Source organism: Toxotes jaculatrix, chromosome 16 (assembly GCF_017976425.1).
Source record: "Toxotes jaculatrix isolate fToxJac2 chromosome 16, fToxJac2.pri, whole genome shotgun sequence".
NCBI classification, from domain to species: Eukaryota; Metazoa; Chordata; class Actinopteri; family Toxotidae; genus Toxotes; species Toxotes jaculatrix.
Genome location: NC_054409.1, coordinates 17,136,877 through 17,155,256, shown reverse-complemented (window position 1 = coordinate 17,155,256; position 18,380 = coordinate 17,136,877). Strand labels below are relative to the sequence as shown.

The window sequence follows — 18,380 nt, the reverse complement described above, 5'->3', positions numbered from 1 at the left end:
AAACATGATTTAGAACAGTTAAGAGCCGAACAGTGATAAGGGTAGGGCAGAGCTTTAAAAGTAAAAGGAATGAAACTGTATTCAAAACTACTATACAAGTACAGTGATCATGAATTGGACAATGACAGTATCACATCTTTACTGTGGGTTTGCTGACATGTGGAAATTCAAAGGACCCACTCAAGGATTTGTGTCCCACACATTATCACCTCATCAGCTATGCTGATCGATGATGCCTGGCATGAGATGTAAAGACAGAAGAGGCATTTTGTTTCAAATGTAGGGAAAATGGAAGAGAGAAAAAAGTAAAGGTAATAGATGGCAAAAGATTACTGAGCAGTAGATAAACACAGACAAAGGGCAGAGAGGGCAGATACTCAAGGACGGTGAGTTTCGCCCGCTGCCCTGAGCTAGTGAAATGAGACACCAGTAACATGAGAGTTTTGCTAGAGAGGCTACTGTAAGATCCTGCCACCGTGGAAAACCAGCCAGACCAGCTATCTGTCCATATATCTGTACCCTGGATCTGTTGACGTGACCTTTCTGCTCAGAGCTGAAGTGGCAGAAACGAGAAATGCAGGTGAGAAACACCTGAGATCAGTTGCCATGAGACTTTGGTCCCATTTGAGTGCTGTTGTGTTGCGTCCATTTCAGTTCCAGGTTTTTGTGAATACACAACTGCTGTGAGATTTCCATGTCAGAGTACCAGAAAACAGAGTCATTTGCTAAATGTTAATGTAATAAATACAGTCACTAAATTGAAACCAATGGTTATTTTATTCTGGCAAGTGCAGAGCTTTCCAGAGTCCAACATTGCTTCTCAGCCCAACTCTGACATTTGTCTGGCCTTGACAAAAAACACCCACAACATTCTGAGTAACTCTCCCCAACTGTATGACTTAATTAACCAATATGCTTTAAAGGGACTCTGGGTCTGCTAATGAATTGAAGTCGAGAGGAACTGTTTCCATTGCTATAACCCCTCACTGGCAGGACAGGTGACAAAACCATTTCCATGTGCAAACTGATGACTTATTCATGTAAACACAGGTGGCACTAGCTACACCTTCCTCCACACCCCTCCTCCTCTCATCCTTTCCTCCCTCTCATCTCCTGGTGTGTTTTTCTAACAACCTACTGTTCGAGACAGACAAACATCACTTGGCATGCCAAAACCCTTGCCCTCAAGCAAACACCCCCCATAAAGCATCACACCAGTAGGAGGTAATTCACAAGTCTCCCTTGGCTCATGACACTTTCCGCAACCTCCTCACCATGCAATGGCAAGTGTCAAAACACTCTAAATTGATTTGTTGTTGATTTGATTTGGTCATTAAAAGGGGGGACAAGGTTGGCGATGGTAATAAACTGTTTTATCTGTTTGTTTACTTTTTAAAAAAATCCATTTTCCATCCATCCATCCTTTGCAGGGTCCCAGAGGGCTGGAACTGAGTGGCTGGGTACTAAATGGACAAGTTTCCAGTCTAACACAGGGCTGACACTCATTCTTACTCACTTGTACACTTATGGGCAAATTACAGTTGCCAATTAACCTAACCTGCATGTATTTGGACTACAGGAAGAAACAGGAGTCCCTGGAGGAGACCTGTACAGACACAGGGAGGACATGCAAACTTCCCAGCTGGTGAATGCTGTATTCAAACCCAGTACTTTCTTGATGTGATTTGACAGTGTGAAAAAAAAGTACCATTCTGCCCCTCTCCTCTTCCCCTCCCCTCCCTGTGTTAGGAAATACCTAACACAGGGATGTCCAAACTGTTCCACAAAGGGCCGTATGGCTGCAGGTTTTTGTTCCACCAGACTTGACTCATGTGAGCACACCACACGCAACCAATAGTTGTGGACTATGTAATCAAGTTAATCCGCATCCATTCATGTTGAGGCAAACAAACTTTTGAAAGGATTGGTCCCTTGCTATTGTTGTTGTTGCTGTTGAGATATCAAAGTAGCAGAGAAATCACGGTAAACAGGTTTACAAATCATGGTTAACTAGAGAAAATGCTTCACTGAGTAGGTGTATTTAAGAAACCACCTATCGTTAAAAGCTTTCATAAAAACACACAAAAACAACCACAGTGATAACAAAAAAAAAAAAGAAATTTCATGAAACCTAAAGTAAGATTAGAAACATACAACCTAATTTAAGGTTTAATAGCTTTAAATTACAAAACATCATTACACATTTTGTATTATATATGTAAAATATTATCACAGAAAGTCTCTTGTGCATTTGTGTTATTAGGAAATGTGTAAAACCCTTGTATGCATCCAGTACATTTTTAAAACTAGGGGGTGGCAAGCTCTCCTCCAGCTGAAACCAAATGTCAGACTGCTGGAGATCTTGGATGAACAATCCTGTTTCTCATCTGTATTATGATCAGGTGTTATTTAAGGACTGGGGTAAATGCATTCTCAACAGTAAGTCCCTCAGGATGGTAAAAGGCACGTGCATTGATTAATGCACTGAGAACACAGGGATGGGAGCCCAGAAACATTTATAGCACTCACTTTATCACAGGTTAAGTAACAAAACCTGATCATTTTACACAGAAGTGCAAGTTCACAACATATGGCTACAATTGTCAATATACCAAGGCTACTTTAACCACTTTAACAAGTGTGGCAGCAGCATAAGTACTGTGACACTAACATCTGCACAAAACATCCACATATTCTCAGTGCATTATTTAATTCCAGCATAGAAAACGTACCTGTTATTGACAAATACAAGTCAGCTTCTCTCTGTGTCTTTGGCATGCCCTTTTTTGGCCTCATTTTATAATCTGTCTCAGAAACAGCATGATTTTAAAAATAAACTTTTATGGCTAATACATCATCTGAACCCAATGAGACCAAATAAAAAACAGATGTGATTTCCTTTATCACAGACATATTGCAAACCCTGATCAATCAGCCCGCCCCTAATATTAGGAGCATTAAATCACCAAAAAAGCATTTGGAGGAAAAGGCAAATGATATCAAACACGTTATTTATTGTATCTTTGTGAGATGTCATATTCAGAGCCATACCTCCTGTGCACACAAAGATTTACACACACAAGAAAGACAAAGCAAAAGCTTGCATGTGTCTGTACATATGTAATATAACACCAAGATAATCATGTTAACAGAGACCATACCTGTGTGTTTGTATGTTTGCCAAGGATGTCATGAAAAGCATCAATTTTTTGACACCGTCAACAGAGAGGTCAAGCAGGGGTCATAAACTTAACAAGCCTCTGAGTTTGTATGGATAATATGGAAAAGGAAAAAACTAAATATGGAAATTAAGTAAGGAAAACAGCACATGTGCAAGCCTCTGAGTTTGTATGGATAATATGGAAAAGGAAAAAACTAAATATGGAAATTAAGTAAGGAAAACAGCACATGTGCATCTAAACTAAGTTTGCCCTCCTTCAATCTGTTATGCCTGTAAAATATACCACCTGCCAGCAGACCTTCAAATGGATTGCTTGATTACAACTACACTATCACAGCAGGAAGTGTTGACAAAAGACAGTCCAAAGAATCTATCATAAATTCTCTCGGCTGGAAAAAGTAAGGGGAGGATATGGCAGATCTGTTGTTTGTGAGGTAAAAAAAATGGATGATTAAAATTGTTACAAGCGACAGGAAAATCTAATGTAATGCTCATGATGTGTAATACCTGTTTTAAAGGGATTTGCTTTGTGGAAATCATTACTGTTGTGCAAAGAGGCAAAGGGTCTGCATGTGTAGTATAACAACAAAGCAAAAATGATCAGTTCTGAAAACCTCTCCTACACCAACTCATTCATGGTTCCCTTGTTCTGATTTATAACAAGGACATAGCAGTCACTATTCCAGGTACGTAAGTCAAAATGTCTATTTGGAACAAAACAACTTCTCAACTTCCTTGAAAAACAGTCACAGCAACACTGGAGATGAGTTCAACTTCTAAACTCAAAAATACACATACACACACACACACACACACACACACACACACACACACACACACACACACACACACACACACACACACAGTTACACACATGGTCTTAATTTGTACCAGCTGGCTAGTCAGACTGGCAGACAACAGCCAACCCCTGGTCTGTAGACACAGACTGGTGTTTGTAAATCACCACTTCAGATAAAAGGAGAGCTAAGTGTCTTGAGCCAAAGGGAAACCAAAGGAGATAAAGGTGAGGAGAAAGAGAGAGTGCAACTGTCAGACTCATTACCCTGAAAATATGTCTGTACTGTAAAAACTTTCATTAAGAGCATAAAACAAAACATGAACTTTGAAAGGGGGAAGTAAGCGCTGCTGTTAGTAAAGACAGAGTAATGACAATAATAATGGCTCTAATAACATAATGTACCTCAACTACAGCCTTTCCCCTTGTGATGGAGATGTGGTGCCAGGATGAAGTCAGAACACCTCTTCAGAGAGATGCCTGCACATAACACATATCCATGTACAAACACGCACAGACTCAAATACAAACATACACATATGCTACGCCCACCTTGGCTCAGTTACTGATGTTGAAGCCTCCAGATTTTCAAAATGTCCTATCTTGGATTCAAATCAATAAACCTCACTGACACGCACACAAACATGGGCCATATGTTCTCGAAAGACTACTGAGGCCCTCAGACATTTAGGAGGCCCCACAAAGGTCCTTCCTGTATCCTCCAAACTCTAGAGGACAGCGGAGGAGCCTGAAGAAGAGCTTAGTTAATCTCTGGGCTTTTCTGACATATGCTCTTTTCTCTTAACTTTCCATTTAACACAGCACAACACAAAGAAATAACAGCAAGAGAGATCATTTTCTTTAATGGCATGAGCCCTCATAAAGCCACGCCACACCTGAGCCAGACACTCAAACATGATTACGCATCAGCTTTGGTTATGTATTGTTGAGTTGTGAAGTGGTGATAATGAGAACGTATCCCATCTACACACAGACAGACATGAGGACGCCATTATGACAACATAATGTCTCATATGCTATGTAGCATGTGGCAGAATAAATAAAAAAAATACTGCTAGATATCATCAGTGGATTGGCTTGTAGGAGCATTTCTCTTGTTAAGACTGTTGGAATTTATTTCTGTTAACCAACTTTCCCACAATCCCCCTTGTCTACACCAATTTGCAAGTTCCAATTTCCCCAAATGATTCCAACCCCACTGTCTTCAGTCTCAATATTTTGGGCACGGTTCTTGCCTTCATTAAGTCATTCCCTTTAGCAATAAACATAATCACTGCAACAACTAAAATGTTGATCCATTTTGTGTCATCCAGAGTCATCAGTGTAAGTGCTGGCATACCGTGAGCTGAGGATACCTGCAGAGCATTTCAGAGTTTATTGTTTGTTTCGGATCCTGTGAGGTCAGACAGTGATCTAGTTTGTTGGAAATTTTGGACACATGCAAATTAAAAAAATAACTTCATAAGAGGATATTTATCCTGACACTACACCTCCTAAAATGTGTTTATTTCCACCAACAGGTATTTCTTTTCCACTCCTCTTTCTCTTTTTGTTAAAGACATATATAAAAATTTGAAGCCTAAGCATGGGAAGCAGGAGTGAGCATCTGTGAGGCATTTGTGGAGAAAAAGAGAAAGAGCAACAGAGAGAAACTAGTATGAGTTTCCAAGCACCATCCCATGGTTTACTGGAATGCTGGTGAGCGCCTGGTGTGTGAGGTAATGTCCTGTCACCCAGCCCCACCCATACCCACTGAAGCTCACCGTCTCATTGGTCCAGGGCTAATGATGGGCGACTTCCATGGCCTACTGAGAATGGGGCTGTAAAAGTTAGTGAGTGGCTGCAATTATGCAGTTTACCTATCCCAGTCTCATCAGGGTAGACATAAGAAGTGACTGGGTGGTAGGGAACACAGACCGCAAACTAATGTATAGGGATTGGTGAGGGTACAATGCCAGCAAGTTGAAAACAGATGGGTCTGTGGAGAATCTAAATGTCCCTCAGTCAGTGGCCCCCTATGCTCAATAAAACAGGGCCAAAACCCTGCATATTAACAGCTTGAAAATGTTATGGGGGGGGGGGGGGGGGGGGGGGGGGTCATCAGCGCCATGAAAAAAATACGCCAGCCACAATGACGTTTCCACATGGCAGAACCACAATAATAACTGAAACGGGAAAAGTAAAAGGGAAAAAGGAACGCCATCCCAGAGGTTTCTTTTTAATGTTACCACACGCTTATGTCACTGGCACTGTGCCTGACGATGGCTGTGTGGTTTGGGGGAATGTTGGTGAGAGAGACAGTGCCAGAGAAGCTGTCCCTCCTGTGCTGCTGAAAGCAACAGCTCGGCTACTGTATGAGCTTTAGTTTTTGTGGGCATGTGTGTGTGTGTGTGTGTGTGTGTGTGTGTGTTTCAGCTTGTGCAACAGTATGTGCAAGTTTGACTTTGTGTTTGCTTGCATATGTGCGTAGGGGGGAAATGGGTGTCTACTCTGCAGTAGCCTATACAGTATGCATGTATCCTCCACTTAAGTACACAAACACACATTTGCCGGCTTTTTTGGAACCTGGGACAAAACTGGGCCAGTTATTGTTTCCTTGTTTTTACTATCCAGAATCATTTCTTTTACGGTGCCTCTCTTCTCCCTCCCCTTTCCCATTGAAGCATTTACTTACTTAAAGATGAATGTAGTAGAGGTTATTTAATCCAGACTTTATGCACATATGTTTGTTTTACATCTCAAGATGGGTGAACTTCAAATATAGGCAATTTCTTGCAGCGTGAGAGGACTAAAATGTTATCCCTTCTGCTGCTTATGTATAATTAAGGGGAGTGTTCTCCAGGGGTGCCCAGGGGTTGCGTCAGAGATTGCCTGGGCAGCAGCCCTCTCTGGAGAAATCACCTGGCTTGCTGTTTGATCTTAAAGTTTGAATGCACATGCGCCCTCCCTTCTAACACAAACTCATCTACACACACACACACACACACACACACACACACATACACACACACAGACACACACAGGTTAGTTGCTAAGGCCAGTTCTTCAATCCAATCCCCCTAGAGCAAGTTCAGCTGGCTCACCATATTCCATGGTGTGGTAGTGGGGGAACATTATGTTCTGCTCCACAAAGACAGCAGTAGTACATTTCAGTCCCCTATGGACCTGCCCTACAATCCTGCATGGAGTCGGCACTGTAAGTGTGTGTGTTTGCCCGTGTGTCTCTGTCTGACTGTGTACCTGTGTGTGTGAGTTTGATCAAGAAAGAAAGGAGAATCTTTTAAATAAGCTGGAGCCACCTTACTGTATTCACAAGTAGCCCCAAATAGAGGTCCTCCACAACCTTTTGTAATGAGTCCGACATTGAAAGCGGGAACAAAAAGGTTAAAAACAACACAACTATTAAACCTGGATAGAATTTTATACTGGCAGTTAGGCATTTTTGTGATCATTAATGTGTCTCAACTTTATTAACTTCATACATTCTCTGGTGTCCATATGGTATTTTGATTGGATCAAACTGCTCATTTGAGGATATTTTAATGTGGGAATGGCCAATAAGAGTGGTTTTGGACCATTTTCTACTTTCACAATAATTTTTATTCAGTGATGTATTTTCTTTTGACTGCAGTAAGACTGTCTGTCAAACTAATTTCCAGATTGTTATACCTCCAATTATAACCACTAACTCCATTTGTTCATCCATCAGTCATTTGTCCTTTATGGTTCTGACTCCCTACATTATGTCATATGTCATTTCAGCCATCATATAATGTATCTTTATATATCATTCATTACTGTTTCTGGTTCAACTGCACTTGACTGTGATGTGTGCTTTATATTTATTTTAATTTACAAATCTCAACCTCTCCTCCATTTTCTCAGTCTGCATGTTATTCTTTTCCTCTTTTTTGGCTTCATTCCCTGCTATTTCACCATATTTCTACCTCTAGAAGTTAGTGCTGGGACTCACATTCCATGACCCAAAAATGAATGTGGGTCATTTACAAAGATCTAGCACACATTTACATTCTGTAAGGTAGACTGCAGGCTACTAAGCTATTGTGTACAAAAGGGCAGTATGTGTTTATGGCTCTATGCACCATTTATTCTTATGTTGCTGAACCCTCCCTCAGCAGTGCTTTAAATGTGGGAGCATTCACCCATCCTTCTCTTTGGCTTTGCTGTAGTGCGTGAAGATTCAAAAGTTAAGCGAAAAAGTTCAGCTCTGATACACTAAAGTTCCATATTGGGACTGAATATTATTCTCCATGGTCTTAATGGATAAATGATGTGTCTCAGTATTTCTCTTTGTTTTTTTTCCCAAGGTTAAAAAAAAAAACGTTCACATTGAACTTCACATGATGGGAGACTCCAGACTTGAACCTCATGTAGCTTTTATAGGATGAACTGGAAAGAAAGTGAATGCAAATTCAATGATTTGCATTGTAGAAAGAACACCACAAGTGTGTTTGTCTGCTGGATGAGTAAAGAATCTAGATTAAATTTAAGATTCCATGATTTGTTTTTTAAATTGTTAAATAATTATTTTTTTCCCAATTGTTTATTTTCTTTAATTTGACACGTTGAATTATGTAAATTTAAATAATTCAGCTACACAAACAGGTATTCAAAACCTTTTGACCTGTAGTGCATTCTCCTGTGCATACTCCTTACACACAAACACACACGCATGTGCACAAAAGTACATAGCACTTGAGATTTCGTGCAGACACATGATCTCTCTTTCTCCTCAAGTGCCTTCTTGTGTTGTTGTTGCTTTCTTGCATCCGCAAAGATCCCTATCACTGCTGCCCGCTTCGCTCTCTCTCTCACTCTCTCAGACACACGGACACACACACACACACAGAGAATCAACATTGTCTTTAGACATCAAACAGAACTGATATACAAAGCCAATACAGGACTTGTTTACTAGATCAGAAGGAAATGATGTACTATCCACTCCCCCTACCCCCAACACACTCATTCAGAACAAAAAACTCTCACAAACACACAGAGAATTTGTTACACTTCAGCATTGTTCTGTATCAGGGAAGCACATCTCTAGTTCAACTCTACCAAAGACCTGTAAGCCATGAACATGGAAACATGATTAAATTAAACCACAAAGGAATAACTGAGCTTTTAGCAAGGCAGGACAATGTGTTGTTGGTTTTCTGATAAAACTAATGGCTACAACTAGCACGGTCTCATTTGCACAGCCACTTTTTCAGGTGCTTGAAAACTTGGTAATGCGGCAAAGTTTAGGAGAGTAATTCATATTAGATTGAATATGGTTCTAATTCTTCAGTTGTATCCTCAGACTTGAGAAATGAGGGAATGTCTTTTGGGCAGAATGGTGCTCACTCTTTCAGTACAGCTCCAGAGATTTGGAAAAACTAAGGAGCTCTGAAGCTGTTCTAGTGGTTTGTGGTGGCCCAACACCTTGCAAAGACCCTTAATATTTGTGTTCTTTGTACACTCCCTTTGCACTTATAACCTCTTTCTGGGCCTCAGTTTGCCTTTCGCTCTTTATTTTATCTTTCTCCCACACGAACACACACACACCACCACACAAACAAGTACGAGAAGGACAATGATGGTACATGTTGTGGGACGAATTCTAGTGGTTAACCAGACACCAACTCCAGCAGAGAACTTTACTGTCATTTTGGCCTCATGCCGTGGTAATGACATTGTCTCGGGAGTGTGGTTGGCTTAGATCAAAGGGGAACTCTATGTGCCAAGTACCCAACAAGAAACAAGACCGTGCATGCAGCCTGTTGCAGTTGCTCCTGCTTATTTTCTTATTTTTCCCACTTTTTAGTTTTCTTCTTTTGTCATACTTGTTTGAATTTTAATAACATATTTAAGCTGTGCCCTCTCTAGATGTGCTAGTAGAGAGAGTTCTGGTCTGTTTTTATGACCATGGAATTACTTTTTTCATTTGGCAGCCTTTTTGAAATCTATCATCCAACTACGCTTCCATTGCACAGCAACTCCACAGTCGTATTGTTTATACCAGCTGAATGCGCTGAAGCTGGCCGGCATGGTGACCAGAACAATGGACATTGCAACAAAAATCTGGAGGATGAAACGGAGAGGTAGAAGAGGAAGAAAGAATTGACAACGAAAGACCTGACAACATTGACGGAGAAGACTGTATCATAATGGGAAACATGAGCTCACCAAACAATTAAGATGGACGAGCTAGCAGCCCTAGCAAGGAGGGACTTCTGTAAGTATAGTGTTATGTGGTTCACAGAGACATGGCTACGGGAAGATACTCTGAATCTTAATGCTACCATTGGTGGCTTTCAGATGGTTCTGGCAGACGGGAATAAGTATGAGAGCAGTTGTTGCTACCATTCAACCCTCTGCTAACCTGCCAACTACATGTGACGTCGTCCACTCTGCTCGGCACCCTTCATGACCTATGGCGACTTCAACTGGACAAGAGTGTCCCCACTTTCGGTTCAGTTTGTGGACTGCGCCCCCAAAGGAGACACAACTGTTAAAGAGGCCTGACTATTGTACCTCACACATAACTTTTTGAACATTTGCATATGTACACTTTACTATTCACTTACCGTGCTATTGTTATCACTTGCTGTATTTATTATTATTACTTTTTTAATAACAGATTTTTACTTATTTGCTTTCTCTTTCCTAAATGCGTGTTATGCAATTGTAACAAAACTATTTCCCTGCAGGGATCAATAAAGTATTTCTGACTTTGATTCTACTCCAACTGTTTTCTAACTTCCTGTCAAGGGCAATATGTGAGTCTGTATCAGCAAAAGCACAGTGCTTTTGGCAGACAACACTGCTCAGAAAAACTGTATCAAAATCTCAATAAAGATCATAGATAAAAAGTATACCATCATAAGTAACTATGCAGATCTGGTTAACTATGCAGATCTGGGACTTTGGATCACTCGGTTGTAATCACATCAAATGTCTATACGCCTTTTTCATCCCTTTCCACCAACAAATCCTCAAAGTCACCCGAGAAAATAAAACCCTTTATTTAAACAATCCCCCACAAACTGAGAGAACCGGAACAAAGAGTTCTAGATAAGGAATGCAGATTCCTGGTTGCCATCAAAAGTGACTGTCAGCAAAAACAGCGATTAAAATATCAGATGACTAGACATCACTGAAAGCTCATCTCAGCAACATCTTCAATAACTTTGTTTTGCTACTGATCACACCACTGTGGTGTTTTATCTGTTACTGTAAAGTGGCCACATTTAAACGGGATCTATGAATGAAGACAAGCCTACTGCCTGGTCATCGTCTCCAGAACCAATCCTCTCATGCTTCACCTGTGGAATGAATCCAGTCACCATAACCACATGCATGTAATTGCACAATTGCTTAGGAGCATTGCCTAAATGAGGAGCTCAACTCAGTTATTTGAGGCCGTGTCATGTTACCTTTGTTTTGTAAGGGGACTACCATAAGCAAACAAGTGTACACGATTGTGTGTGCATTTGTGTGCCAGAACACATGCAGATTTTTCTGTTTGTGTGTGCATAGGCTGGAAACTGCAAGGACACAGTGTAATCAAAGTTAATTTGGAGTTAAAGAGATGGCATTTGATGCTGCTGTAGCGCATGTTACTGGAGTGGAAAGATAAATGTTAGTGATTACATCAACATGTACTGATGCTGGCGAGATGAATGGGCATTGAGGACACAGTTTTTGCTGTAACAGTCTACCTACAAGCTTACGACTTCCTGGATAGATGACAGAATGTGTGAGAAAGGGAAAGCGAGATATTGACAAGACCATTGTGTTTTGTTAATCTGTGTTTGCAAATTTTGCACACATGCATATGCACTTGTGTGTCCACATAGAGTGTACAGTCAGTGACCTTGTAATGAGGTGATCTCATCACATATGACCCTTGGGGAACAATGTGTTCTTCACAGTAAAAGTACTTTTTGTATGAACAATGTGTCCTTCACAGCAGAAATCCTTTCTTTATGGTTACATGGACATGTTCCACCGGTGTCTCATTCTTCTCAAAGAATAAAACATCTGCAGTGTTGTTGGTTGGATCACATTTCCTTTTTCGCTCAGACCAAAGTGATGCCATATAAATATCAAATGCATTAAATGGTGTTGGTTAATCTCCTACCTCTGTTTGAGTAAGTCCTTGCCAAAGTGTTCTTGAGCAAGGCACCTGACCACAGCTGTTCGAGAATAACCAGTACATTGGCCTTGTAAAATGCATCATCAGCAGTGGGAACAAGCTCTAGTTCCAGCACCACACACTTCCAGCATCACACACATGTCTCAGAGAGGCAAGAGAGATTACTGTCAGTGTAGAGGAGTAAAGCCATAACATTTCAACAAAGAGTGTGTTCTTTGTAAGGTCAAAAAAATTGCAATCGAAAAATTTAACAATGAATATTGAAGTCACTCTTAGCATTAAAGTAAGATACTTTCAGATGTTTATTTCAACATTTGTTTTCAAAAAATAAATACCCTCAAAGCTACCGGGAGACTGGACAATGACAAAGGGGGAAAAAAAAAATTGTGGCTTTAAAGGCAATAGTATACTTCAACAACATGCCTTGGCTTTGACTATCCATATTAGGGAGAGGGGATTAAACAGGATTGAGCCTAATGCACTTCTATTAGTCTGAAGCTTTATGCACCTGTGTGTGTGTACATGAATGTATGTCTAACCCTAATGTTTTGGGCAATCAGACCCTTTCTGAGTTGCAACAGCAACAGATCAATGCTTCCACCGGGCTTAGGTGGAATCAATGGCTTCTTCTCTTGTCTTCAATAAGCATTACTTTAATGAGAGCGGCAAACTTCTGCACCCTGGGACAGGGACACATCTAATTAAATGTCCCAGTCTCTAAAATTACTTAAATGGTAAACCAGAAAAAAATTAGTTATTTTTTTAAGAGTCTTGCAACGATTGAGGCTTCACTATCTTCAATTCAATGTGTCAGATATTCATGGACAAGAAAGCAATAGCACTAAAACATAAAAGAATCAAAGATCATTTGGTTTAATATCAGTTAGGGATACATGACTGTATCAGTATTTGGTTTGAAGTCTATGTATGGAGAATTTTAATTCTTGTTAACCTCTAACATGATGAATTTCATTAAACTATTTTGCTTTTTTAACTGAAGGCAACTGTTGTGTATTAGATAGAATGAGTTGTGTATGGCCATACCTTAGTAACAGCAGGGTATCCAGTAGCCACCTCACCAGAGCAGTAAGGCTTCTCCTCATGGGAAACTTCAACAGCTGAGGCCCATTGGTCTAAGAAACCACTGGGGGTGTAGAGGCCACAGTCTCTCACACCAGTCTCTCGCTCAAAGTCTTCACACACCCCATCACCATCATAGTAGTAGCACATGCTTGGCTCCTCTGCAGGTGAAAAGAAAACAGAGAAAAGCTGTAACATAAATCCTTATCTGTGTTTTCGTGACTCTTTAAGTAAAGTAAGGATCAAGTACAGCTATGGCAGCTGGTTAGAGTCTTCATAGCCCCCACCACCACCCTGTTCTTCCTTGTCTAGCATGTTTTCGTTTGCACAATGCCATACAGGTGAGTTTTTACAAACTCCAACCTTTACTACTCACCCTCCCTTTCGCTCATCCTTTTTTTTAATAGAACATTCATACCCCCTTATCCGTTGGGATACAATTTCTAACCTTATCTCTGTTATTTTGGAAGGTCAAGAGGGGGAGGACCAGATAAAAACAGGGGAGGGGAGGAAGGTAAGGGATAAAAGGTGCATGGATAAAAGGAGGATAAATTCTTGAGTTTGTGAGGATCTACAAGCGGAGATGAGAAAATATGTTAAGGTCAGGAAGAGAGAAACAAAAAGAAAGAATGAAAGGGAGAGAGTGATAAAATGAGCAAGAGAGAGAAACACAAAGATGAGGGGGGCTGGGTGGGGGAGGACCAGACAAAGTCAAGAGGTAAAGAAAGATACAGCAGTAATTTTTCCAGACATCCCACCCGGAGTTAAGGTCTGGAACTGGAAGCTTATGGACTGGAGGAGAGGGGAGCAGAGCAGGGAGGTTGCCTGGGCCCCATTGCTCTCAGCTCTCAGCTAAAGCAGTGTCAGCCGGTGGGGTTCCAGTTAGGGGGAAAGGCGGCATTCTGTGCCAAGTTGGCCGGGGCCTCCTCCTCGAAATTCCAGCCCTCCCCAGCACAGCCAAAAACTCAAGTCAGTTCTGTGCTCTGGCAATGGTGAAACGAGGGGCTACTGAGGGGGCATACAGAATACACTCCCGCCACTCACTCAGCAGGAACAGAGGCAAAGCAGAAGGGAAGGAGCGAGACTGAGACAAGAGGAAGCTCAAACAGTGGCTTGTGAAAGCTGCAGGAGTAATAGAGTGGAGCGTGAGCTAAAGAGAGAAGAGGAGGAAAAGAGATGGAAAAGGAGAAAGAGTATTGCTACAGTATTTGAATTTGGACAGGGATAGAATAAACAGATAATGGAAAAAGTGGAAAGGTGATTGAGTGCAAGAGCAAAAAGAAGAGCGCTCTACAGTAGGAGAAAGACAGTGATGAGTTGAACAAAGATCGACAGAGAACAGAAAAGTTCAGAGGCTAACAAAATTGTTTGTTTGCTTGTTTTTTTCCAAACAGCACCCCATGCTACATTTGACAACATGTCAAAGTGGGGAAAAGAAGGAGACCTGACCTTCCAAAACTTTAATGATCGAAGGAATATGTGAATAACGGCTTAAGAAAATCATATTGCATTTCCTTTATGCTTTATCTGCACCTGTGTTTACTGTGGCTTAAAGCCCTATTGAGGCATAGCCAGTGGGATTGTAATGCCCATGTGAAAAGAACTTGTCGATTTCATCAATTCCAGATATAATTTGGCTCAGTCGTGTGAATACCCTATTAAAGCTCATCCAAACTGTAGCACGCTGGCCCTGTTGTATATTTGTCAATTCTCCATCCAGTTCTCTCTTTCACTATCCAGCGCACTGACAAGCAGGCACTCTCTCACACATACAGACAGATGGACAGAAGGTCCCGTCATTATAGTGTCAGATTTCTGCGCAAAACTACAACTATGTCAGACAGTGTCAGACACACACATACACAAACACGCACACACTTAAACACTTCCCTGAGCATTGCAGTTGGTGGAAAAACAGCACAGCCAATGCAGTCATCCAGCAATCTGACAGGGATTAAGTGGCCACTTCACAGAGGCTCACATATGTGTGTGCATGCATGCATGTACTGCACACAGACACACACAATCACAACAGGGGGGCAAAATGATTGTCAGACAGCAAGAGAACTGGAAAGGAAACCATCCATCTATTCATAAAACAAAACAACAGAGGAGATGCCAGTCACTCAACTATGTAAAGTAAGATCACTCAGTCTTGTAAAAAATAATGATTTCCAGATTTTGTTTTTTTTACAGGTTAAAGTGATTATGATATCTAATGGCCTTCTTATTTTTTTTTTGCGAAAGGAATGGAGTACTTGGATAAAAAATGCCCAGATGTCAAATGTGTTCATTCACAAACTTAGCCTGTGGGTCTCATCACATTTGAAGCCCTTCTATTTCATGAAATAATGCAAAAAACAGACTTGGTCAAATCCAAACAGACAATAATATCATGGCACAGAAGGAAACAGAACTGTAATGTTACGTAAGAAACGAATGGTTGAAACCCAAATTGATAAATGCTGCATGTAACATGTACATGTTTAAAATATCACTTTTGGCCAGTAAAATATGTTTAGAACCTTTCAGTCAACATTTTTAAAATAGGGTTAGGGCTATTCCCTGGATACATTTACTACACAAGCAATGCCTTGTCATTTCTCATATAGGATCATTAGTCCACAGCTACCGATATGCATTACAACCACATCCTTCAACTAATGGCAACAGAGCAGATCTGCTTGAGAAGTCAGGGGTTAAATACCTTCATCAAAGGTGCATTAAAGGTAAACAAACTCTCTGTAGTTTCCTCAGCAGCAGGCCAGAGAAATAAACCAGTTACTGCAGGCCTTTCTATTTTGAATTGATAGGACATCATCTTCCATAGGACTTACCAATACAGTTGAAGAAGGGTTCTTTCTTGCACTGACTGGAGCAGCCATCCCCATTCATAGTGTTCATATCATCACATTCTTCTCCTTTGGAACTAAAATGGCAGGAAGAGGTACTTAGAAAACATACACAAACGCACGCACTGCAAAACGGATAAGTACTAAATTAAACACATTGGGACTTGCTTCATTGCACAGCTCTATGGATGCATTTTAGAAAGTATATTTTGATTATGTGTCTGTGGGGTGGCTGTTACCTCTGGATTCGTCCATCCCCACAGTAGGGTGACCCCAGTTCGTGCACCAAAGGTGGGGAGGGCTCACTCTCACTCCGACTGGAGATGGTTTGGACTTGGTAGGTGTACACAACATGTGGCATCACATCCCTGCACAGAGAGAGGCACAAATTACAGTAAATCCACGTCCTTTGGGATTATGTGAAGGCTTGAAGAAAAGTCACATAAAGAATCAGAGCTAAAGAAAGAAAGAGTAAAAGGTCACACTCTGAGCAAGAGACCAGGTCTGCGGAGAACGGTTCAACAAACAGGACTGCTTTGATAGTGAGTGTGTGCTGTAGCAATCTATTAGTGTCTAAGCTAGCCAACACAAATAAAAACATCTGTCTCAGCACACACTTCCACTCATCTACCCATCCGGTCACACACTGACATGGCTGCGTTTACCCACTTGGGTCCAGTTTTGTTTCCTTATCATAGTGATTCAAGGAACCATCATGATGAATGCACAATGGACAGGAGAAATATTGGGGGACTACTCACTTTGCCGATGTAAGTCGCCATGATGGTTCCTTGAGTCACCAAGATTAGGAAGTCTGAAAAAAAAGTCTGAATGAAAAAAAAAAAAACATAAATGAGAAAACTAAAACCATAAAAAAAAAAAAAAAATCAAAGCTGTAAATGAGAAACCAAAACCATAAGCAAAGTAACAAAACACAAGGAAAGAAAACTGTAAATGAGAAACACCATTAGTGCAAGTGAGGGTGCTGTCATGATCTTAGTTGTTCTGATTTTATCATGTCAAGTAGTTATTTATTCTCTCTGATCTGTTGTTTTGCTTTTACATGTTACTTGTATTGCCCCTGGATTCAATAAGTTTGTTGGATTCTGTCCACGTTATAATTACAGGCAGGCTTACTGTTTCCTGTAAGCAACTGATTAATTGAATGACACACATTATGCGTCTCTTTAGACTCATCAAAAAATATTCAGCTTAAAATTCCTCAGCATAAGTAGAAACATGCAGCTGGCAGCAAGTAGCCCGCTTTATGAATCCAGATTACGTACTGTTTCATGTTAACATCCTAACCAGAAACTGAACTAAAAACCAAGATTAAAAAAACATGTAAAGGCAAGCAAAGAATTTGGGAGGGTTTAAGAATCTATTCATTTATTTGAACTGTTTTAAACAATAAAAACTGGATAACTCATCTTCACATCAGCACTCTCATTTGCAGCTGTGTTGTTTACAGTTTTCTTCTTTGTCCTTTTGCTTGTAGTTTTGGTTTCTCAGTTGTAGTTTTGATTTGTCGCTTATGGTCATGGTTTCTCGTTCATGGTTCGTTTTTTTGGCTTTCAGAGTTTTTGGCCCAACATTTTGTGTGCGCGTGTGTGTCTGAGGGACGAGCACTCCAATAAATTATACATCTCTTATATGCTTTTTGTGCATGTGTTGGTTCTTCATTATATGAACTAGTTGTGGTCTGAAGATTGCCCCGCACACACTACCATTCCCATTTGATTTTCATGTACTAATGTAGTTCCAGTTCCCTTTTGTTTGAATGACAGCTGATTACTATGTTAGATTACAAAGGGGAATCCAGTTGGCTCCCTTATCTATATAACTGACGAGAACACATGTTATGCTGTTCATTACGGTAATATTTTCATAGCCGTGTTGTGCTTTTGTGACGTTCGCTCATGCTGGAACAATATTTCACTTTGAGAGACAGACTGCAATAAAACAAAAGAAACAACTACTGACAGTGAATTCTTCGCAATTCTTTCACAATTTGGAACACAAGGTAGAATCAAACAATATCAGCTAGAACAACTTTTTTGGGGGGATATTCTCGGACCAGTGGGGTTAGAAACAGTAAATTATGCTATTGAAAGTGGTGCTTTCCATAGAGAATTGATAAGGACTCCTTGGAATGTGTCAATCACCATCCAATCTCATCGATAAATGCCAACCTCAAGATATTTTCAAAAGTCTTCGGCTTGAGACAGTAGTTATAGGGGACTAGTTGACTTGAGACAGTGGTTGGGAAAACAATTAGCCAAGATC

At 40.6% G+C, this 18,380-nt stretch overlaps 1 protein-coding gene across 1 annotated transcript in view; it reads right to left on the bottom strand.

Annotated features, from left to right (window-relative positions):
• Positions 1–18,380, bottom strand: part of pappaa (pregnancy-associated plasma protein A, pappalysin 1a) — an 86,766-nt gene that overhangs the window by 36,530 nt on the left and 31,856 nt on the right. The window contains exons 8-10 of the mRNA XM_041059035.1: positions 16,334–16,462; positions 16,080–16,171; positions 13,207–13,403 (exon numbers count right to left, since the gene is read on the bottom strand). Coding sequence (XP_040914969.1) covers positions 13,207–13,403; positions 16,080–16,171; positions 16,334–16,462 — 418 coding nt within the window. The remainder of the gene's footprint in view (positions 1–13,206; positions 13,404–16,079; positions 16,172–16,333; positions 16,463–18,380) is intronic.